A 25,510-nucleotide genomic window follows, 5' to 3' on the forward strand; every position below is an offset into this window, starting at 1 on the left:
CTAGTGCACCTTGGGAAAAACAACTTTTTGGCATGGCATGAATCCAAGCCTGACATACAATAGGTCTGGATTGATGTCATTGCATGCCTCATCCATGGTCAGAAGCAGGGTGGTACGCTCATGGGGATGGCAATCATACATCTTCCAGCTGTATTGTAATCGTGTATTGTGGCGTGTAAATCCGACTTGTCTGTAAGTGAGTAAGATAACTACTCACGGTGCATCTCTACAGATGTTGACGTTGCTTCACATTTACAGGCCACGTGAGAGAGGGAGAGGCTTTCCTCATGAACCACTACATTCCTCTCTTTAGCATTTTATGGCCAATCAGGATGCAATATGCAAATAACATCACACATTGTATTTTACAGTATTTTTATGACCCACAGCAAGTGTATTCATCTTAAGATAGACAGGTAAGACGACCACACACCACAGTCGTATCTCAACCATGTTTCACATACATTATACAATGCAAAATACAATACAAAATGTCTGTGTGTCTCTTCACAGTCCCCGTTGTGCCATAAGGTGTTCATTTATCTGTTTTTAAAAATCTATTTTTATTGCTAGCTTGAGTTACCTGGGGTGGCAGAGAGTTCCATTTAGTCATGTCTCTATTCAATACTGTGCGTGTCCCAGCCTCTGCTCTGGACACGGGGACTGTGGCGAGACCTCTGGATACATGTCTTGTGTGATACCCATGAGTGTCCCAAACTGCTTGAACAGACAGTTCGGTACCTTCAACACATCAATAACTCGCACAAAGACCACTAGTGATGCAGTATATCTCTAATCGATTTTGAGCCAGGAGAGATTGACGTGCATGTTACTGACACTTCCCTCCGTGTACATCTAAATGCAATACGTGCTGCTCTGTTCTGGACCAACTGCAATTTGCATATGTCCTTATTTGCCGAACCTGACCAATCAACTGGACAGTTGACCAGGTGTGACAAAGCTAGGACCTGTCTGGTTGACTGAGATATCAAGAAAGCAGAGCAACGCCTTACCATCGACAGACCTCTTCCCATTTAAGTGACCATTGAGTTAATTGTATGGCTAACGAATTACAAGAAAATCATATCGAAAGTAAAGTGAATATTGCATTTTGAAAAGCAGATATTGAATAGTTTGTTGTACTCGGTCAACTGAAAATGTGCTTAGAGTTTTGGAACATGAGCCATTTTGACGATCTCTTTAAATTTGTGCTTAGACTTGTGAAAATGTACCCGATACTTGTGAAAACGCCAAAGTAATTACTGTAAACACTGACTGCTCTTGTTTGCACCAAGGTGAATCTTACTTTTGAACGCTGTCAAAATGTCCTCCCACCTGTGATGAGTTGAGTTCCCACAAAAGTTAAAATGGCTGCCCGAGTCTACAGCCACAACAAAGTGCAGCATCAAATAGAAGCCCTTGGTGGTGGCCAAACAGATGCTCATGCTTTTTTCCCCCTCAGAGTCGGGTGGTGGTATTCAGTGTCAGATCTGATTGATGGCTGCGTCCTGGATGAGACTGTGAGGTCATCACTTTGTACCAGTAGCTGCCACAGTGGACTCGACACAAACCAGCTGTGCTCCTAATTAACAGTTGCCATCTTGCGCTCTCTCCCTCTAACCTCTGATTCCCTCTAACTTGACTTTCTCCCGCAATCTTTTCTCGCTCGCTCTCTGTATGCCATATCTCTTCTAAAGCCTCTAACAGTCTTTGTCCCTCACTCTGACCAAATGAACCGTCTACTGCCCTGCTGCACCCTCCTCTCCTCAAACAATAGTTTGAACCAGGATCCGGACGTCTTATTAGAGTCAACCACCAGTAAAGGTGAACACAGGGACATATCCTCAAAGTTGTGGTGCTTCAAAGGTGCAGACAAGACCGTGCCAACAACCTCGGTTTTGACCGATGAACAAAAGGCTCTGGGAAAATGTATACGAGCCAAAGGAGAATAAAAGGAGGACAGAAATTGAGTGATGGGTTTGTGTGTGGTGTAGTATGCGTGGGAAAGAAACGAGTAGGAGGGAGATTTCACATTCTCAATCAGTTGAGCAGCATATTTAGATTAAGAGCTATGAAACTCCCCTGTCATAAAATCTCCCCTAATCTCACCCATTGCAGCCACACTTCACCTACCACACCTTGTAACAGATGACATTCATATTCTGACTATCTCCGATACTCACTTAGATTAACACCGTCGATGATACAGTGGTAGCAATACATGGTTATAACATCTACCAAAAAGACAGAAATGCAAACAGGGGCGGTGTTGTGGTCTACATAAAGAACCACATTCCTGTAAAGCTTAGAGACGATCTAATGTTAAATACTGTTGAAGTAATATGGCTACAGGTTCATCTGCCTCACCTAAAGCCCATTGTTGTGGGAAGCTGCTATGGACCACCAAGTGCTAACAGTCAGTATCTGGATAACATGTGTGAAATGCATGATAATGTATGTGATATTAACAGAGAAGTATATTTTCTCAGTGATTTAAATATTGACTGGCTCTCATCAAGCTGCCCACTCAAGAAAAAACGTCAAACTCTAACCAGTGCCTACAACCTGGATCAGGTTATCAGTCAACCTACCAGGGTAGTTACAAACAGCACTGTTAGCACTTGGTGGTCTAATGAAATCCTCAACGTGTATTGATCACATCTTTACTAACGCTGCAGAAATTTGCTTTAAAGCAGTATCCAAATCCATAGGATGTAGTGATCACAATATAATAGACATATCTAGGAAAACCAAAGTTCAAAGGCTGGGCCCAATATAGTGATTAATATGTTGATGATGATGTAAAGAGTATTTGCTGGTCTGTGGTGTGTAATGAGGAGCAACCAGACCCTGCACTTGACACATTTATGAAATTGCTCATTCCAGTTACTAATAAGCATGTACTCATTACGAAAATGACTGTAAAATCCCCTTGGATTGATGAGGAATTGAAAAATTGTATGGTTGAGAGGGATGAGGCTAAAGGTATGGCAAATAAGTCTGGCAGCCCAACCGATTGGCAAACGTACTGCAAATTAAGAAATCATGTGGCTAAGCTAAATAAAAAAATAAACTATGCTATGAAGCAAAGATAAACAATATAAAGAATGAGAGTAAAACGCTTTGGAGCACCTTAAATACATTTTTTGGGGGAAAAAGCCAACGCGGCTCGATCATTCATTGAATCAGTTGGCTCAATTATCATAAAACCCACTGTGTATCAACCGTCTAGAATTGTCAACTACTTTAATGACTTTTTCATTGGTAAGATAAACAAACTTAGGAACGCTGACACTACACATCCATGTATATCTGACCAAATTCTGAAAGAAAATAATTGTACTTTTAAATTCCATAAAGTCAGTGTAGAAGAGGTGAATAAAATATAAGCCACCGGGGTCTGACAACCTGGATGGAAATTTACTGAGGATAAGAGCGAACAATATTGCCACTCCTATTTGCCATATCTTCAATTTAAGCATACTAGAAAGTGTGTGCCCTCGGGCCTGGAGGGAAGCTAAAGGCATTCCACTATCCAAGAATAATAAAGCCCTGGCTCAAATAGCCGACCATTCAGCCTGTTACCAACCCTTAGTAAACTTCTGGAAAAAATGGTGTTTGACCAGATACAATGCTATTTTCCAGTAAACAAATTGACAACAGACTTTCAGCACGCATATACGTAGGGAAGGACACTCAACAAGCACGTCACATACACAAATTACTGGCTGAGAGAAATTGATGATACACTTATTGTCTTGTTAGACTTCAGTGCAGCTTTTGACATTATCGATCATATTCTGCTGCTGGAAAAACGTTTGTGTTATGACTTTACACCCCCTGATATAATGTGGATAAAGAGTTACTAATGGAAGCCTTTCAAACATAATCCAGGTAGAAGCAGGAATTCCCCAGGGTAGCTCTTTAGGCCCCTTGCTTTTTTCAATCTTTACTAACGACATGCCACTGGCTTTGAGTAAGGCCAGTGTGTCTATGTATGCGGATGACTCAACACTATACACGTCAGCTACTACAGCGTCTGAAATAACTGCAACACTTAACAAAAGCTGCAGGTAGTTTCGAAATGGGTACGAAAAAATAAGTTAGTCCTAAATATTTCCGAAACTAAAAGCATTGTATTTGGGACAAATCATTCACTAAACCTTAAACCTCAACTACATCTCGTAATGAATACATGTGGAAATTGAGCAAGTTGAGGTGACTAAACTGCTTGGAGTAACCTTGGATTGTAAACTGTCCTGGTCAAAACATATTGATACAACATTAGCTAAGATGGGGAGAAGTCTTTCCATAAAGCACTGCTTTGCTGCCTTAACAACACTATCAACAAGGCAGGTCCTACAGGCCCTGGTTTTGTCGCACCTGGACTACTGTTCAGTTGTGTGGTCAAGTGCCACAAAGAGGGACTTGGGAAAATTGCAGTTGGCTCAGAACAGGGCAGCACAGCTGGCCCTTAAAAGTACATGGAGAGCTAACATTGATGACATGCATGTCAATCTCTCCTGGCTCAAATTGGAATAGAGATTTACAAAAACAGGTCATGAGGAAGTCAGAGGTGTTGACAAGCTGAAGGTACCAAGCTGTCTGTTTAAAATTTTATCACACAGCTTTGACACCCATGCATACCCAACAAGACATGCCACCATAAGTCTCTTCACAGTCCCCAAGTCCAGAACAGACTATGGGAGGCGCACAGTACTACATAGAGCTATGACTACATGGAACTCTATTCCACATCAGGTAACTGATGCAAGCAGTAGAATCAGATTTAAAAAGCAGGTAAAAATACACCTTATGGAACAGCGGGGACTGTGAAGTAACACAAACAGACACAGACACGCATACAAACGCATGATAACGTACACACAATACACACACGTACACATGGATTTTGCATTGTAGATGTGTGGTAGTGGAGTATGGGCCTGAGGGCACACACATAAGTGTGTTGTGGATTCTGTAATGAATGTATTCTAATGTTTTTAAAATTGTATAACTGCCTTAATTTTGCCAGACCCCAGGAATAGTAGCTGATGCCAAGGCAGCAGCTAATGGAGATCCATAACAAATACACCAGCCTGCAACACAGAACTGGTCTTGCGTCACACACAGCAGGGACGGGTCTCTGAAGAGCTTTAGCTTGAGTAGCGAGTATCAATACACCCAATCACTACAAAGATACAGGCGCCCTTCCTAGCTTAGTTGCTGGAAAGGAAGCTCATGTATTTCAACATGAGGCCAATATTGACTTTAAAACAGTTACAGAGTTGAATGGCTGTGATAGGAGAGAATTGAGGATGGATCAACAATGTGGTAGTTACTCCACAATACAAACCTAACTGACAGAGTTAGTTATTCCATGCATCCTGTTTGCAACAAGGCAATAAAGTAATACCAAAGTACAAGTCTGAACTTTGGTATTGAAGATAAAACTGCTTCTCCAATAGAAATCCCCGATCACACTTGTAGGCGACGTTGGCTAGCTAAGATCACGAGTAGCAACATGTCATTGAGTTTAACAGTCATCTACACTCTTAGAAAAAAGGGTTCCAAAAGGGTTCTTCGGCCATCCCCATAGGATAACCTTTTTTTTGGTTCCAGGTAGAACGCTTTTTGGTTCCAGGTAGAAATATTTTGGATTCCAGGTAGAACCCTCTGTGGAGAGGGTTCTATACAGAACCCAAAAGGGTTCTACCTGGAACAGAAAGGGTTCTACCTGGAATCAAAAGAGTTATTCAAAGGGTTCTCCTATGGGGACAGCCGAATGACCTTTTTTTTGGGTTCTAGATAACACCTTTTGTTCTCAGAGTGTAGAGCTGAACTGCACATGTGCAGGCTGTCAAATCAAAAGTCACTCCTTTGATATAAAGTCGTTTTTGACAACAACAACAACAACAGGAAAACGTGTCAGTTTGTCACTATCACACGGTTAGAGTAATAACATGTTCAATCACTTAAGACATTGGGCCCCCGAATGTAGGTTGTGTTGGAGATAATGAACGACTAAAGGAAGAAATGTTCACTTCTCTCATTGACTTCTCAAACCCCGAAACCCCCAGGCCTAGTCTGTTTGGTCTGTTTCAGAAGCGTTTCCGAAGTGTCTCACGATGTCGTGCCTCCGGGTTTAGAAACTCAGTGGTAATACGTTAAAAGAACGTGGCAAAGCAATTTGTCCATGCAACTCATTATGTGACTTGTTAAGCACGTTTCTACTCCTCAACTTATTTAGGCTTGCCATAACAAAGGGGTTTGACTACTTATTGACTCAAGACATTTCAGCATTTCATTTTAAATGAGTTAAAATGTCAAATTGCATAATTCCACTTGGACTTTATGGAGTATTGTATGTAGGCCAGTGACGACACATCTCAATTTAACCCAATTTTAAAATTCAGGCCGTAACACAACAAAATGTGGGGGAAAAATGGGGGTGTGAATACTTTCTGAAGGCACTGTATCTCCTTCAATCTACAATGTATGTTCTTAACCCTGGGCAACAATGGACTTGGAGGCTCACCAGGATATCGGTATCCACAGTAGACCGCCAATGATACATTTTTCAATTCAATACTTCTTGAATTCCCTTAAAATTCCCCCTTTTTTTAACATAAATGCACTGTAATTTAAGCTTTAAAAACAGATGTTTTTCTCTCTCTCTCTGCCCCATGACAAAATGTGTAGAATATCAGAAGAATTAGCTTGAAAACTGCAGACAACATTTTCTTCCCAGGGCCCGAGACTTGGTTCGTCCGGCCATGTACTGCCAAAGTAAGAGTAAAACTCCTTGTATGCTATTTTGAACTCACTCGAGTGGTGTTCTGATTATGAGTGAGGGGGGGGGGGGGGGGGGGGTCGCTGATGAATGTACTACCACAATAGGCGTCCCCGGACCCAAAACGTTTGACAACTCTGTTCTAAGGTCCCTCCCAATGCGTTTTCCAATAGGTCTTATCCTTACAAGGGGAGGCTGCCAGAGTATTGAAAACAATCATTTTGACAGCTATCTTTTTTACATGTTTTTTTTGTATGACTTGTTAATCAAAATCTCTTTTTCAGAGCAATTGTATTAGTACAAAAAAAAAAACATGGGTATACAATATTGCATTATACATTTCATGCAGTCTTTTATAAAGAATGCCAATCATTTGGGACCTGACTGTGTACGCACGCACGCACGCACGCACACACACACACAGGTTGAGGCTAATGGAAAACAAATATCCATCCACCCTCCCATTGTCGTTGGCATCAAGATAATGATTGGCAGTGGTGAGAAGGTGTAGGAAGATCCTGAACATATATGGCACAGAGAGAGTGACAGGGAAAAATGCACGCAGAGCAGATACCCGCTAATGATCAAAATCCAGAAAAGAGACGTTAAATTCTACAACCACCTAAAAGGAATCGATTCCCAAACCGTCCATAACAAAGCCATCACCTACAGAGAGATGAACCTGGAGAAGAGTCCCCTAAGCAAGCTGGTCCTGGGGCTCTGTTCACAAACACAAACAGACCCTACAGAGCCCCAGGACAGCAACACAATTAGACCCAACCAAATCATGAGAAAACAAAAATATTATTATTTCTAATCTGTCAAGTAATTAACAAAAATACAGAGCAAACTAGAATGCTATTTGGCCCTAAACAGAGAGTACACAGTGACAGAATACCTGACGCCTGTGACTGATCCAAACTTAAGGAAGTGTGCCACAGTGTGCCATCACAGAGGCATGATTTGTGATATGTTGCCACAAGAAAAGGGCAACCAGTGAAAAACAAACACCATTGTAAATACAACCCATATTTATGTTTATTTATTTTCCCTTTTGTACTTTTTGCACAACACTGTATGTATACTTTCGGGACTTCTGTGTGTGTGTAATGTTTATTTAACTTTTGTTTATTATCTACTTCACTTGCTTTGGCAATGTTAACATATGTTTCCCATGCAGAGAGAGAGACAAAGAGACAGACAGACAGACAGAGACACAGACACAGACAGAGAGGCAGACAGAGACAGAGTCAAATGTCTGCTGTTTGCTGATGATCTGGTGCTTCTGTCACCAACCAAGGAGGGCCTACAAGCAGCACCTAGATCTTCTGCACAGATTTTGTCAGACCTGGGCCCTGACAGTAAATCTCAGTAAGACCAAAATAATGGTGTTCCAAAAACTACACAACTACAAATTCCATCTAGACACTGTTGCCCTAGAGCACACAAAAAACTATACATACCTTGGCCTAAACATCAGCGCCACAGGTAACTTCCACAAAGCTGTGAACGATCTGAGAGATAAGGCAAGAAGGGCATTCTATGCCATCAAAAGGAACTTACATTTCAACATACCAATTAGGATTTGGCTAAAAATACTTGAATCAGTCATAGAGCCCATTGCCCTTTATGGTTGTGAGGTCTGGGGTCCGCTCACCAACCAAGACTTCACAAAATGGGACAAACACCAAATTGAGACTCTGCACGCAGAATTCTGCAAAAATATCCTCCATGTACAACGTAGAACACCAAATAATGCATGCAGAGCAGAGAATTAGGCCGATACCCACTAATTATCAAAATCCAGAAAATAGCCGTTAAATTTTATAACCACCTAAAAGGAAGCGATTCCCAAACCTTCCATAACAAAGCCATCACCTACAGAGAGATGAACATGGAGAAGAGTCCCCTAAGCAAGCTGGTCCTGGGGCTCTGTTCACAAACACAAACACACCCTACAGAGCCCCAGGACAGCAGCACAATTAGACCCAACCAAATCATGAGAAAACAAAAAGAAAATTACTTGACACATTGGAAAGAATTAACAAAAAACAGAGCAAACTAGAATGCTATTTGGCCCTACACAGAGAGTACACAGCGGCAGAATACCTGACCACTGTGACTGACCCAAAATTAAGGAAAGCTTTGACTATGTACAGACTCAGTGAGCATAGCCTTGCTATTGAGAAAGGCCGCCGTAGGCAGACATGGCTCTCAAGAGAAGACAGGCTATGTGCTCACTGCCCACAAAACGAGGTGGGAACTGAGCTGCACTTCCTAACCTCCTGCCCAATGTATGACCATATTAGAGAGACATATTTCCCTCAGATTACACTAAGAATTTGAAAACAAATCCAATGTTGATAAACTCCCATATCTACTGGGTGAAATACCACAGTGTGCCATCACAGCAGCAAGATTTGTGACATGTTGCCACAAGAAAAGGGCAACCAGTGAAGAACAAACACCATTGTAAATCAACCCATATTTATGATTATTTATTTTATCTTGTGTCCTTTAACCATTTGTACATTGTTAAAACACTGTATATATATATATATATATATATATATATATATATATATATATATATATATAATATGACATTTGTAATGTCTTTATTGTTTTGAAACTTCTGTATGTGTAATGTTTACTGTTAATTTTTATTGTTTATTTCACTTTATATATTATCTACCTCACTTGCATTGGCAATGTTAACACATGTTTCCCATGCCAATAAAGCCCTTGAATTGAATTGAATTGAGAGACAGAGAGAGAGAGACAGAGAGAGACAGAGAGAGAGAGACAGCGAGACAGAGAGAGAGAGAGAGAGACAGCGAGAGAGAGAGACAGCGAGAGACAGCGAGAGAGACAGAGAGAGAGAGAGAGAGACAGACAGACAGACAGAGACACGGAGAGAGAGAGACAGAGAGAGAGAGAGACAGAGAGAGACAGAGAGAGAGACAGAGACAGAGACAGAGACAGACAAAGAGAGACAGAGAGAGACAGACAGAGAGAGAGACAGAGACACAGAGAGAGAGGGAGAGAGAGAGAGAGACAGACAGAGACACACAGAGAGAGAGAGAGACAGACAGAGACAGACAGATGAAGAGAGACAGAGAGAGACAGACAGAGAGAGACAGAGACACAGAGAGAGAGAGAGAGACAGACAGATACACAGAGAGAGACAGACAAAGAGAGCAAGAGAGAGAGACAGACAGACAGACAGAGACAGAGACACAGAGAGAGACAGACAGAGACATACATTTTGTACATGTACATTTTGAAATGAGTTCTGTAAAGGTTCATGTCAGTGCATCACTCCTCTCTCTATGCTTAACCTTGTAGGGCAGCCCAACTCTTATGGACTGTATGCAAGAAGTTCCTCTAAGGAATTCAGCACTCTGTGTGTTAGGACTGACACCCGATTGGAGGTTAACTTTAAACCAATACTATTGCACAACAACTCCAGAAAACTCAGACACTTAAGGGTCTTAGCTTCATTGTTCTAACTCTTTTTTTTCCTGAACTGCTGTGGTTGGTTTTTCTCTCTCTCTCTCTCTCTCTCTCTCTCTCTCTCTCTCTCTCTCTCTCTCTCTCTCTCTCTCTCTCTCTCTCTCTCTCTCTCTCTCTCTCTCTCTCTCTCTCTCTCTCTCTCTCTCTCTCTCTCTCTCGTTATTGCTTTGTAACTCAAGCTTTATGCCTTGTATGTGAATCCATTAATTTTTACAAAGTAATTAAATACACTTGTATTTAGAATTCCATTGTCAGACATTTATTTATTGCCTATTACCGTAACACAACCATAGTCTCTTGCATATTGCTAATTATCTTTATGGAGTCAGAAAAGCATTTTAATAGGCCAACCGCTTGGTCTTATTACGAGTCGCATGTAATGTGTGTACAATGTACTGTATCTTCGCATATCAAATATTACTGCCCACCACAACCTCTGTAAAAACAGCAATGTATCTACCACTCCCATCATCCATCAGACCAACAAATCAATCTCTACCCCAAAACACACCACCAGATGGTCAGGACCTCCTGTTAGGAAATAAACTAACAAATGAGTCCCGAGCCATCCATTGATCAGCATATGCAGAACTTCAGCCGATTGCCCCACCTCTTAGCGAAGAAGCCGGGCTGCCAGAGGTCATTAAGGACTAACAGGGTTTGCATCATGTTGCCAGGTGCTATGAGGCGATGGCTCATGGTGACGTTTATCAAAATCTAATCTGAGGGAAATATGTGTCTCTAATATTGTCATCCATTTGGCAGGAGGTTAGGAAGTGCAGCTCAGTTTTACACCTCATTCTGTGGGCAGTAAGCACATAGCCTGTCTACTCTTGAGAGCCAGGTCTGCCTACGGCGGCCTTTCTCAATAGCAATAATAGTCTCTCTCTCTCTCTTCTTCTCCCTCCCCATACCTCAGTTCCCCTCTCTCTCTCTCTCTGTGCCATATCTGTTCAAGATCTCCCCGCAACAGCTCACCACTGCCAATCATTCTCTTGATGTCAACGAGAAAGGGTGGGCGGGTAGACATTTACCCTGCAGGATATATCCTTTCTGCTCCTGTGATGCGTTTACGTTAACCCCTCTCTGTGCCACACGTCGGATGTGTGGGTACAGGGGCAGGTGGAAAGTGTGACGCACCAAACGTCACCCCGTCTGGGGTGGCCGAGGCTGTGCACTGCCAAACCCATCTGAACCAGTTGTCGGTTAACAATTAGTTATTTAGACTAAACAGAACATTGTGTTTCACTGAGACGTAACGTAACAGCATTTAAAGCTGTGCCTGGGAGCCTGTGGACACAGCAATTACTACTGGATCTAGAGGGTGGAGACATACACAGAGAGCCTGCTGCACTGGTGTGTGTGTGAATGCTAATTCATTCAGAGGTGGAGTTCTTTTTGTTCGGGTCACAAAGGCTAGCTTTTTATCACGACACAGCGGTGACCTTTGCACCAGAGACCTGGGTGAGCCTGACAATAGGGTTCTCGATTTCTTTAAAAAGCTGCCTAGAGCACCTGGGACTAAATGGAGGCTCTGGCTTGTCAGTGTTTCACTCACCCTCCCCGTTACAGGATTCTCTCAATCCAGTAAGGCCTGAACTTTCATACGGATCGGTGATTGGATGACGTCTCCCCACACATGCAACACTAGCTATTATTGAGCCGGCGAATGCCTTTTCTAAAGGCCAAGTTGGCATCACATTACCAGAGAACAGCAAACAGCTCTCCTTACCTTACAAGCTAATCTTTGCTCAAAGTAGCCTCGGCGTCACACTGGGCTTCTGTCTTCTTTCCCACTCAGATCCTGAAAAGGATCGACGCAGGAGATGAGGAGCAGGTACAGGGAGTGAAGGTTTAATAGCCGACGGACATGAAACGGAACAGGAGCAGCGTCTGGACAGGAACACAAGCATTTAACGCGGACACAGAGAACACCACCGAGGAACAGACAGATATATACAGGGGCAATCAGCCACGTGAAGGAGTCCAGGTGAATCCAACAAACGTAATGATGGTGCCAGGTGCGTGTAAAGACGGGTAGCTTGGCGCCCTCGAGCGCCAGGGAGGGGGAGCGGGAGCAGGCGTGACAGATCCCACAGTCGGGATCTGCTCAGTTCATGTGATTACATTTGAATTTCCAGACTGAAGGAGAAGGACATTTCTCAGGCTGGCACCCACGACCAAGGCACGTTAAGACTCAACGGCTGTACAACATATAGTCAACGGAACATTCATTGGAGCATTGCAAAAGCCATTAACAAATGACCCTTTGAACGTTACGGAGGTCACAGACACATAATTGCAGAAGAACAGGTCAATATTGTACTGCTGAGCAAGGCCCAGTACGAAACGTCAATCTAGAACCTGAGTCATTCAACCAAAGCATCTTTTGGCTGGGCCCTAAATAGTGGTTTGGACCGATGTTGATAGTGGTTTTGCGTATGTAGGCGCCAATGTGAACATTTCAACACTTTTGTGCTTACTGTACACTAAAGTATTCTGATCCCATATCCCTCTTTCCTCATTTCAACCCTGCCCTCTATTGCTCTCTGTATTGATGAGTAACCTGAAGTGCTGATGCTTCACCTGCACGAGAAAAAAAATACCATAGTATACCATGGTATAAATAATATAGTATTCACTGTGGTGTTTTTGCTGACTTTACTGTGGTATTGACTGTAGTATATTTAGGGGCGGCAGGAAGCCTAGTGGTTAGAGCGTTGGGCCAGTAACCGAAAGGCTGCTAAATCGAATCCCTGAGCTGACAAGAGCGTTCTGCCCCTGAACAAGGCAGTTAAACCCACTGTTCCTAGGCCGTCGTTGTAAATAAGAATTTGTTCTTAAATGACTTGCCTGTTTAAATAAAAAAAATAAAAAAAATATACAGTTAACTCTAGTATAAATACTGTAGTAAAAGAAAACTGTAGTAATTAATGTAGTGTCTTTGTAGATTATAGTATACTGTATTTATAGTTAACTCTAGTATAAATACTGTAGTAAAAGAAAACTGTAGTAATTAATGTAGTGTCTTTGTAGATTATAGTATACTGTATTTATAGTTAACTCTAGTATAAATACTGTAGTAAAAGAAAACTGTAGTAATTAATGTATTGTCTTTGTAGATTATAGTATACTGTATTTATAGTTAACTATAGTATAAATACTGTAGTAAAAGAACTGTAGTTTATACTATAGTAATGAATTGTGTTTTTGCAGATCGTAGTATATACTATAGTCTTTTTTTAAACATTTTTGACACAGAAGTGGAGGCTTTTTCCTTCAGGAAACCTACTGGAGAAATAGTAAAAGACCACATTTTCAATAACCTGTAGGGAAATCAATATGGCCTTCACTTGGCATGTAGATTTCCTACTTATGGTGTCACAAACTGCGATATGGTGGAGGGGAATGGGCAGGGTATATGCAAATCAAATACTGTAGCATTTACTATAATTTTAAAAAATGTAGTATTTTGGGGGTCTGTAGTATTTTTTTCAGACATTACTGTAGTATTTACTAGTAGTTTTTTTTTGTCTCCAGATAACACTGTAGTATTTACTTTAGTACTCTACAGTATACTACAACATTCTATAGTAAGTACACATGATCGAGGGATACTACAGTGTAGTTTGGTATTCTACAGTATACTGCAGTTTACTATAGAATTCTATAGTAAGTACTGTAGTATTCTATAGTATTTTTTTCCATGTGGGTAGTTCCCTAGAGGGCGATTAGGGGACGTACGGGGGACGGATAGGGGTGAGGGTCAATGAGCTGAAAGGCACGCTACAGGCAGGCTATTAGTCTGGCCTTGTCAGATGAATGGGCATGTGTTTACCATATATAGTAAGGAAATAACAGGAGGAGAGGTCATGGAAGTGGGTTTGTTATCTCTTTCACAGAGCACATCTACTCTCCGGAAGACTCCAAACTAGATATGCGGAACTGTGACAACAGCAGGATAAGGTATGCAAGCAGGGGAAGCAGGTAGCCTAGTGGTTAACAGCGTTGGGCCAGTAACCCGAAAGGTCCCCGAGCCGACTAGGTGAAAAATCTGTTAATGTGCCCTTGAGCAATAGCACACAGACCAAAACAATGGAGCATGCACGGCTGCACTCCCACATCTTTCACCCTTAAATGTGGTTTGTTATGATCAACTTGCATGATTCTTAACCCCTTATCACACTGACTGAGAGATAAGAGGTTGTCTTAGCTTGTGGAAAAGAGCAGACACTCTGACCTATCCATGCAGACCTCAGTCCTACAGGTTATGGAAATGTTGCTACACTCCTCAAAAACAATACAGTAAATACTGCAGCATACTACAATTAGCAAAAAAACTACAGTAAGTATTTATACTATAGTAAACTGTAAATACTACAGTACACTACAGTTATGTCATTTGCAGACTTAACTTTTCAAAACACTACAGTGAATACTACAGTAAAGTCCACAAAAACACTACAGTGAATACTATAGTATTTCTACCATAGTATACTATAGTATCTTTTTCATCTGGGTGAATTACACTCATCACAATTTGGTTGATACTTTGATTGGAACCTATTTTCACCCACTCAAGACAGCCAATAGCTGGGTCACCTCGTCCTGCCTCTATGGGTCCACGGCCCTGCAACGCCCCAACCCAACACACCCCACTCAGCTTTAGGATCTTAGTGAAACATTCATTATTGGTTTCAGGTGTTTCAGAGTGTTTCAGACTGTCAACAGTACAGCAGACTCCCAGGACCAGGAATGAGCAGCCCAGCAACTAAGGATTGCCTAAATCTCCCCTGACGTGGACATGTTTTCAATACAAACTCCTTTTGTCGTACAGTATTCCACATAAGGCTTCCAGACCTTATAACAGTTGCACAGTATACCATCAATCTCAAATCAAATCTAGTGGTACTGTACATAACTTGACATTTCATCCATACATTAAGGGAGGATAACCAACCTTCCAATGAATGGCAATGCATTTATTAGCCACTTTAAATGCTTGGTTACACCGTTTCTTCTGATAACAGTCTCCAGTATCAACAATTCAAAGCAAATGAAAACGGGGAGAAGGCAGTATCCGTAGACATGCTGAGATAAACGGACATACTCTTTGCCAGAATTCAGCCAGCCTTCACAAGACCTCAACATATGGTATCAGGTAGGCTGTCATTACAAATAAGAATTTGTTCTTAACTGACTTGGCTAGTTAAATAAAGGTTACATATATATATATATATATATATATATTTTAAATATGTCCCCTTTTATACCTCCAGCAGGATAATAACATTTTTGAGTGCATGCTATTCAGTTTCACTGGCAGTTACTACCCTCTATGGATGGTCTTGAACTGCATAAATATATGTCTGAGATGATATGAACATGACTGGGCATTCTAACATACCTGTATCCATTCATCGTCATCAATTGCTTCTCCCAGGTCTTGCTGACATTTTGTTTTACATGTTTTGTGTCAATGGAACAATTCTTGCAAAAGTATTAAAAATAGAAAACAGAAATACCTTGTTCGCATAAGTATTCAGACCCTTTGCTATTAAACTCGAAATTGAGCTCAGGTGCATCCTGTTTCCATTGATCATCCTTGAGATGTTTCTACAACTTGATTGGAGTCCAACTGTGGTAAATTAAATTGATTGGACATGATTTGGAAAGGCACACACCTGTCTAAAAAAGGTTGACAGTGCTGTTGACAGTGCATGTCAGAGCAAAAACCAAGCCATGAGGTGGAAGGAATTATCCGTAGAGCTCCGAGACAGGATTGTATCGAGGCACACTTCTGGGGAAGGGTACCAAAACATTTCTGCCACATTGAAGGTCCCCAAGAACACAGTGGCCTCCATCATTCTTAAATGGAAGGAGTTTTCTCCAGAGCGCTCAAGACCTCAGACTGGGGCAAAAGGTATCCTTCCAACAGGGCAATGACCCTAAGCACACAGCCAAGACAACGTAGGAGTGGCTTCGGGACAAGTCTCTGAATGTCCTTGAGTGGCTCAGCCCAAGCCCGGACTTGAACCCGATCTAACATCTCTGGATAGACCTGAAAATAGCTGTGCAGCGACGCCCCCCATCCACCCTGACAAAACTTGAGAGGATCTGCAGGGAAGAATGGGAGAAACTCCCCAAATACAGGTGCACCAAGCTTGTAGCGTCAAACCTAAAAGACTGAAGGCTGTAATTGCTGCCAAAGGTGCTTCAACAAAGTACTGAGTAAAGTATCTGAACACTTGATTAAGGGGGGAAAAAAAACAATTGAATCCATTATAGAATACTGCTGTAACATAACAAAATGTGGAAAAAGGGAAGGGGTCTGAATACTTTCTGAATGCACTGCCAGCTACAGATGTTTTTTGCAGTTTTGCATTTCGTTTTTTGCATTGGATGCGTCTCAATCCACCGCATCCGCCGATGTCGCACTTCCGCATCTGTGTTGAAAGGGGACAGACCTAGAGCGGTGTTTGTCAGACCACGAGACATCTGTGTTGAAAGGGGACAGAGCTAGAGCGGTGTTTGTCAGACCACGAGACATCTGTGTTGAAAGGGGACAGAGCTAGAGCGGTGTTTGCCAGACCACGAGACATCTGCGTTGAAAGGGGACAGAGCTAGAGCGGTGTTTGCCAGACCACGAGACATCTGTGTTGAAAGGGGACAGAGCTAGAGCGGTGTTTGTCAGACCACGAGACATCTGTGTTGAAAGGGGACAGACCTAGAGCGGTGTTTGTCAGACCACGAGACATCTGTGTTGAAAGGGGACAGAGCTAGAGCGGTGTTTGTCAGACCACGAGACATCTGTGTTGAAAGGGGACAGAGCTAGAGCGGTGTTTGTCAGACCACGAGACATCTGTGTTGAAAGGGGTCTAGAGCTAGAGCGGTGTTTGTCAGACCACGAGACATCTGTGTTGAAAGGGGACAGAGCTAGAGCGGTGTTTGTCAGACCACGAGACATCTGTGTTGAAAGGGGACAGAGCTAGAGCGGTGTTTGTCAGACCACGAGACATCCCGAAAAAACGGTCTTCTCACAGAATCATCCGTAGCATCCAAACTTTTTGGCCTACAAACTATTATGACCCCTCTATGGAAAGATGGGACTGGTCTGAAGTCGGTACAGCCAATCTCCCAGCTTCTGCCTGTAGTGTCCGAAACTTTTGGGCTACACACTAATTATGTTGTTTTGCTCTAGGACGCCCACAGGCCTCACCATACTCGTCTGAATGTCGCCCTGGTACCAGTTGGGAAAAAATGAACGGAAATACAGTATCAGTCAAAAGTTTGGACACACCTACTCATTGAAGGGTTTTTCTTTATTTGTACTATTTTCTACATTGTAGAATAATAGCGAAGACATCAAAACTATGAAATAATATATTAAATATAAATACATATTATATACCTGAGATTCTTCAAATTAGCCACCCTTTGCCTTCATGACAGCTTTGCACACTCTTGGCATTCCCTGTATTTTGTATTTTTTTAAGTGGTCTTAAAATTCAAAACCAACTAGAAAAAATATTCATGGTATGAACTTCTTAAAAATAAAAAAAAATCCACATAGCACTTAAAAACCATGTCAGCCCCTATTATTTCACATAGAGTGAGTCCATGTAGCTTTTTATGTGATTTTACACCTCAACTAATTTAGACTTGGTTAAACAAAGGGGTTGAATACTTATGCAACAACCATATTTGATTTATTTGCTTTTATATTCATCTTTAAAAAATATGAATAATCTTCCACTTTAACATGAGTATTTTGTTGACCAAAATGACAATTCAATCTATTTGAATTCCACTTTGTAACACAACAAAGTGTGAAGAAATTAACGGGGTCTGAATACTTTTGCAAGGCACTATAAATAACCAATGACATTTACAATCAAATCGATAAAAGCATCAGACCATGGAATGTTCACCAGAGAAAAAGGACTTCCGCTCTTATACACATCAGACCGATGTATTACATACACAAACGCATCCCAAAACACAGTCACATCTCGGTGTGATAGATCAGCCACAGTGACGCACTATAGCCCTCAGAGCGTCAAGGGCGATCGTTTAACGATACCAATCTATTCTGCTCCGTGTCACAAACGCTTTCGGCAACCACATGCAGGATGTAAATCAAAGCAGGGTGAAAAGGAATTGAAGGCCATATGGGCAGCGCTATGAGGCCTAGGTAAATACAGTCTGGCAGGGACCAACAAATTACAATACTGCACATAGCTACTGACCTCGAGTCAGATTTGAGAAGTAGGCTCCAGATTGAAACATGAAAAGAAGTCTAAAAGGGAACTTTGTCAGCTGGTGCAATGTCTGCAATCCTGTTATGTTACACATTGTCGTACCTTTCACCGTTTCACAGCTGAAAAATTGCCTCCTCAATAAACCACAAAGCAAACGTTATAAATACCTACAGACTCCATCATCGAATGTTGGTCTGAGCCTGCGATGTTAATGATACCACCCTGCATACCACTGCTGGCTTGCTTCTGAAGCTAAGCAGGGTTGGTCCTGGATGGGAGACCAGATGCTGCTGGAAGTGGTGTTGGAGGGCCAGTAGGAGGCACTCTTTCCTCTGGTCTAAAAAAAAAATATCCCAATACCCCAGGACAGGGATTGGGGACACTGCCCTGTGTAGGGTGCTGTCTTTTGGATGGGACGTTAAACGGGTGTCCTGACTCTCTGAGGTCATTAAAGATCCCATGGCACTTATCGTAAGAGTAGGGGTGTTAACCCCGGTGTCCTGGCTAAATTCCCAATCTGGCCCTCAAACCATCACGGTCACCTAATAATCCCCAGTTTACAATTGGCTCATTCATCCCCCTCCTCTCCCCTGTAACTATTCCCCAGGTCGTTGCTGCAAATGAGAACGTGTTCTCAGTCAACTTACCTGGTAAAATAACGGATAAATAAAATTAATAAAAAACAACCACATTTTCTGTCTGGATTCAATTTTGTGTTGGGGAACCAAACTTTTTCTAACCACAATTGCACTCATAACTGTACAGATGTAAAGTGTGGTTACAGAATGACACTAACATCTCCCTCAGTTTTTGATGTGACAACGTTTTCCAGAAATTCTGTAAATATCTATATTTACTCCGAATTAAGATTCAGAGATGTCTGCAGAAAGAAGGGGATGTCCGCAATGATAGGACACCTTGAGTTCGGAAAAGTCTATTTTGCTTTAATGAACTACAGTAAGTGAAGTGGATTTAACATCTGATAAAACCTGTTAAACTCATTCCAAGGAGGACCAAGTGTCTGCGGGTTTCCGCTCCACCCTTGTACAGTTTGGCCAAAAGTTTTGAGAATGACACAAATATTAATTTTTACAAAGTCTGCTGCCTCAGTTTGTATGATGGAAATTGGCATATACTCCAGAATGTTATGAAGAGTGATCAGATGAATTGCAATTAATTGCAAAGTCCCCCTTTGCCTTGCAAATGAAATGAATCCCCAAGAAGTTAATTGGCAGCATGCCAGGGCAGATTGCAGAGGACTTGAAAAAGAAGGGTCAACACTGCAAATGTTGACTCTTTGCATCAACTTCATGTAATTGTCAATAAAAGCCTTTGACACATATGAAATGCTTGTAATTATACTTCAGTATTCCATAGTAACATCTGACAAAAATATCTAAAGACACTGAAGCAGCAAACTTTGTGGAAATTAATGTGTCATTCTCAAAACTTTTGGCCACGACTGTACTTGATCGATGAATTAAGGTCACTAACTAGTAAAGAACTCCCCTCACCTGGTTGTCTAGGTCTTGAAAGGAAAAACCTGCAGACACTAGGCCCTCCATGGAATGAGTTTAACAACTCTGCAATAACAGAATGATGGTAACAGAATGACACCATGGGTCCCTGATCTGTACTATACAGAAATGCATAACTATGAATGTCATTCTCTTCATGGTGATATCCTGAATAGGTACACGCTTGGGTATTATTCTACACATTGGCTATTATTCTAATGAGCTCCGCCCCCAAACAAGACCAAATTTGGTTGGTCCGGAATGGACCAAATCTGTACCAATCATAGACGTGTCTATGATTATAGTCGAGACGCTTGGACATCACAGAGTAGCACAGTAGAGTAGAGCACAGCAGAACACAGCACAGCCGTGTAGAGTACTGTATTGTTAAGTAAATAATACTGTACTCTACTCTAGTGTGCTGTCCTATACTCTACTTGTTTATACTGTACCTTGTGACTTGGTGACTACTATGAATTCCCATGGTAGCCAATTCAGTTGCAGTCATTTTGTTACAGATTTTCTGGTCATTCTGTTACCGATTTGGTAACCGAATGACACATTTTAATCACTTAATAAATCATAAACCAAATTGCTTTCAGTAAAAACACTAACTAAATCGGTAGGTCGGCCTTTACTTGGTACTTCTGTAAACGTTCAATATTTTTGGTGACAGAATGACAAGACACTAGGCAACATTTCTTACATTTACAGAAGGCAAGTACCCCTTTTCCATCCGTTTGACCAGAAAGCCTTTTCTTATTCCTCATTTTTAAGGGTGGAAAATGTTTTGAAGAATTGATATATGCCTTCACGGAGCTTTTTCCATGAATATGACCTACCTACACTGCATCAAGCAGCACCAGTCCAGCTGGTTACTCATCTCTTCTCCTCTTTTTCTGGTTTTCAATCTCCCTCTCCCTCCCTCTCCCTCACCCCATCCATTCCTTCCAGAGTGGACAGATTGAAAGCTAACACATCCTCCTCTTATCAGCCCAAATGCACCTCTTCTTTCCGTCTCGCTCACATTCGCGTGTTCCAGCTAAGCCTCACTAAGAGCTTGTGGCGGTACTGAAATCAGACCGCTGTACGAAAAAGCATCTATTCTTCAGCGCCTGGCGTTGTGCTCTACTGTATAGTGTTACAGCAACGTGTTTTTTGCGTTCCATTAATAAGAATTTGACAGAGAGACGGCGGCGCGCCTGTGAGTCTAAGTGTGTGTGGACTCTACTGTACGTATGTGTGCTCAGTATTGACAGGAGGGGTAAGTGAATTACATAAACTAGACTCTCTATCCCACTGCCACTCGACCATATTGAAGAGGGAATCATAGAAACGCGAGTAGTTTCTTTCCTCCATCCTCCTCTTGCTCAGGTGTCCATCATGTTCCAGCAGTCTTACACTCTAAAAACCTGCATCTCAACTTCAGGTCTGGGGCTGTAAGGCAAAGCAGCAGGGCTTAGCTGGGAGGAGAGAGAGACTGCTGCATTGACATGCACTGTGCTGAACTGCACTCATCTCATCCTATACACACTCCTCTATTGCCTCACTCTAATCCACTCATAGTCACACACACACACACACACACGCAGTGTGGTGTGTGAGTCAGTCAGTTGGGCGATTCCTTAATAACAGGCTATTCAATTCATCAGCAGACTAACAGCCTTAACGTGCCCTGCATGCCTGGTCGGTATTTGGCCATGATTACTACAAGTGTAGATAGCGGGCTAGACTAACTTACCAATCTAACAATTGTTCGTCTAATTGAATGACTGTCAAAGAGAAACAAGAGAGAAACTGCCAATGCACAACTAAAGCGGGTATCGGGTATCACAGGCCCAGGCCGAACCTGCAGGGCAATCTTTCTTACCATCTGCATGTGAATCAAACTGACTCGATCTACACATTTAGTAGTATTTGGTTGGATTTGAATTTCGACAAGTATGCCAAATCATTGCTGGAGGTTGGAGGAAATTCTGCCCCCACGGATGCCGTCTGGTTCAAGAAGTGACTCAGGAGTCAGGACGTGCCTGCCTATTTCCCCCCCAAGGTATCAACCACAGCTCCTGACAGACTGCAACGAGACAGTTCCCTAAAAACCGCTCTGTCATCTTTCTGTCTCATCATGGAGTATTACCCACAGGCAGCAGAGAGACCTCGGGGAGAAGATTGGTATGGAATGACTCAAAGAAAAAGGGCAACAGTTGACGTTACAGTCAATTATCCTCATTCCTTGGAGTTACTCTTTAACTACTTTGGCAACTGGAATGCCATTACTCAACTGTACTTAGTAGCACAAATCAATGATTGAACTTAAATCAAAGGAAACTGGCAAGCTTATTCAGTATGCAATCAAGGGTAGCAGGCTTATATCTTTACACTCAAACAGTGAATTTCAGCAAAACATAGATTGTTTTGGTTTCAACCCTCACAATATCAGTATTTCAACAAATCTCCATATGTATGTGTGTGTGTCTGTGTGTGTGTCTGTGTCTGTGTCTGTGTGTGTCTGTGTCTGTGTCTGTGTCTGTGTATGTGTCTGTGTCTGTGTGTGTGGTAACAGCCAGAAGGGACAGGGACAGGAGGGTGCCTCCCCAACTCAGTGTCAAACCCACTGAACAGCACCCACAAGCAGAGACCCGCCCCACAGCCCTCTGGGAAGGGAGGGGCCAGATCCAGTCCTCCAGGGCTGGCAGGTTTAGCACACACCTCTCAATTAGAGTAGCAAAACATCAACGGTCAGGTTTATTTTACAATCCAAATGACGGCCCGGTTACGCAACCAAACCTCTCTGGGCATTGGATATGTCATAAGGAACGGCCCCATTGGGAGTAGAGGAGAAGAGACAGGCCCGCTTGTTTTTTTTAAACAGTTTCTTCCTTGGAACAAAGTTCTCCCACATCGGATGCTTCCTCAAAAGCATGCCATTGTTTACACAGAATGTGTGTACAGAGAGAGATCAGGAGCATAGCGAAGTGGTTTTGAATGTCTAATAGCCACAGTATAACAGTGTACTGTAGGGTCATGACTTAGGTATCAGACAGAATCACATACAGAGAGATCCAGACCAAGAGGATAAGACAATTGAAGAGACACAAAAGAGAAAGAGGTCACTCGGCCAAAGGGAAAAGTGAGTAAATACAGTGAGTCACACAGAGTTTGAGTCGCAGATAAGTCACAGAACGTGTGTCAGTCATAGCTTGGGGCCACACGTATATGCACACACATAATCGAACACACACAACAACAAACACACAGGGATATGGGTCAGAGAGAGAGAGGTCAGAGGTCAACTCACAGTGAGCGGCAAGGAGCAGACAACGAAGATGACCGTCATGGAGGCCAGCAGCATCAGGTGGTCCATCTCCTCCTCCCCCTGTCCGAACCAGCCCAGACTCATCTTCCTCTTCCTCCCTCCATTCCCCACCGAACCACGCCGTGTCATCTGGCTTCGGTGCATCCGGCACAGGCTGACGATCACCGAGCCGTTGCACACAAACACCGCCACAATCAGCAGCGCCATGACCGAGGCGTAGGACAGCGAGAATGCCAGAACCTTCCTCTCTTCGTCCGCCCCCTCGCCCACCGCCTCCATCTTGATGAAGCACCACGTGCCCGGGCAGTACTGCTTGTGGCGGCCGTAGCCGAAGAATGGCAAAACACAGAAGGCGCAGGTGAAGATGTAGATAAGCAGGAGGGCCACCTTGGCGAAGCTGCGTCGGACGCACTTGGAGTAAAAATAGGGGTGGCTGATGGCCAGGCAGCGCTCCACGGCCATGGCACAGAGGATGAGCATGGAGGCCAGGCCGAAGAAGGTCATGGCAAAGGCAAAGAGGCCACAGAGTCCCTGGTCCCCAGTGAGCCCCAGCAGGGATCGCTGGCGGGCGTAGCACACAAACACCAATGGGCTGAGGAAGCAGGTTCCCAGCAGGTCAGTCAGGGCCAGTCCCGTCACCAGGATGCAGAAGACGGAGGACTTGGTGCGCCGCTCCTTCTGGTGGACCCCCAGGATAGCCAGGGCGATGAAGTTCCCCATCACCCCCAGGATGAACATCACCGTGCTCACCACCGGGTTCCCGTCCGTGTGGATGTGGGTGCTGTTCTCGCAGCTCTCGTTCGACAGCATGACTCGAGGTTCAGTGTGTGTGTGTGTGTTGTGTGTCAGGCTGTCAGTGTTGTGGTGGGCCCCCTCAAGCTCTTAAAGTCACCCTTTTTTGGCAGCAGAAAAGGCTATGGTAAGTGTTAAGACCCATTCCACTGGGCAAAAACCGGTTGAATCAACGTTCCTTCCACTCATTTCAAGCAAAAATGTCAATTTGATGTCCTTGAGTCAACCTCGAAAACAATTTTTTTCACCCAACTTTTGACCTAAATCCAATGACATGGTGACATGTTTTGTTGATTTCAGGTTGAATTCACGTTAGTTGACAACTCAAAACTAGACATTGAACGGAAGTCTGTGACCAATGGTTTGGCATTGTTGAATCATTGTGATTCAGTGGATTTCCCCCAAATTGTTTCCATTTCTCTTGTTGCTCTTCTGTAAAGTTTCCAAAGTCTCCAAGGTATAAAACGGTTCTCTTTCTTAAAGAAAACACGCAACTATTTAGGGATCCATTGCGCAAGAGCAGTTCAAACGATATTGACATTCATGAGTAATAAATAACACTGTGTATAGGAACGAAACAAGCTCAACTCTTACCAAACGGGTCTCAATTGGCGATAAAAATCGACTGCCACTCCATGTCTTTTGATCAGTCTGTTCTATAGTCCCCGTTGTCTTTCTCCGAAACTCTACCTCTCCGACTGTCGCAAGCATCTGTCTGACAGCTAGTGATAAAGAGTGGGCAGTGCATGTGTCACTTTCTGCTCTCTCTCTCTCGCACTCTTTCGCCCACGCGTTGCCTACACTCTCTCTCTCTCTCTCTCTCTCTCTCTCTCTCTCGCACTTTCATTCTCTCTCGCTCTCAGTCCCCGAGACTGTTAAATGTACTGCTCTAGGTCATATAACATATCAGAAATGCTACATGTTTCCAAAGACTATCCGCTTTTCGAGGTGATTCGAGGTGATTTTTAGGTTTTCAAATGTTTCATAATTTGCATATGGCAAAAATATTTTTCCTCTCTAATTTTCTCTAACCACCTTCAAGAAACCCAGTGACGAACCATACCGTACTATATAGCCTTACATGACTATTTTTTTTGTTATAAAAAAAAATATGGGACATTTAATTACTTACAAAGTCATCTTTATTTTGAACCTAATTTCTTTGCCTCGGAATTAATGATTTATTAATTTGATACCTCATCCATGAGCTAGAATTGTGTAATTCTATGTATTAGGTCATTAAGATTTTTTTTTACATATCGTTCTAATATCTTTAGAATTCAGAGATTTTTGGCCAGAATACAAACCACAATTA

The 25,510-nt window shown here is 42.7% G+C and overlaps 1 protein-coding gene across 3 annotated transcripts in view; it reads right to left on the reverse strand.

Annotated features, from left to right (window-relative positions):
* The window catches only part of LOC110503301 (prostacyclin receptor-like), a 61,564-nt gene extending 36,522 nt beyond the window's left edge, over nucleotides 1-25,042 (reverse strand). For 2 of the 3 annotated variants that reach the window (XM_090218141.1, XM_036961974.2), the window contains exon 1: nucleotides 23,386-25,042. In XM_090218141.1, coding sequence (XP_090074267.1) covers nucleotides 23,386-24,213 — 828 coding nt within the window. In that variant the 5' untranslated portion in view covers nucleotides 24,214-25,042. Of the gene's footprint in view, nucleotides 1-11,940; nucleotides 12,114-23,385 lie in introns of those variants that run through there. The other variant, XM_090218142.1, reaches the window with a different exon arrangement.
* Between the last annotated feature and the right edge of the window lie 468 nt (nucleotides 25,043-25,510).

This window comes from Oncorhynchus mykiss, chromosome 24 (genome assembly GCF_057628025.1).
Source record: "Oncorhynchus mykiss isolate SJ-2025 chromosome 24, ASM5762802v1, whole genome shotgun sequence".
NCBI lineage: Eukaryota > Metazoa > Chordata > Actinopteri > Salmoniformes > Salmonidae > Oncorhynchus > Oncorhynchus mykiss.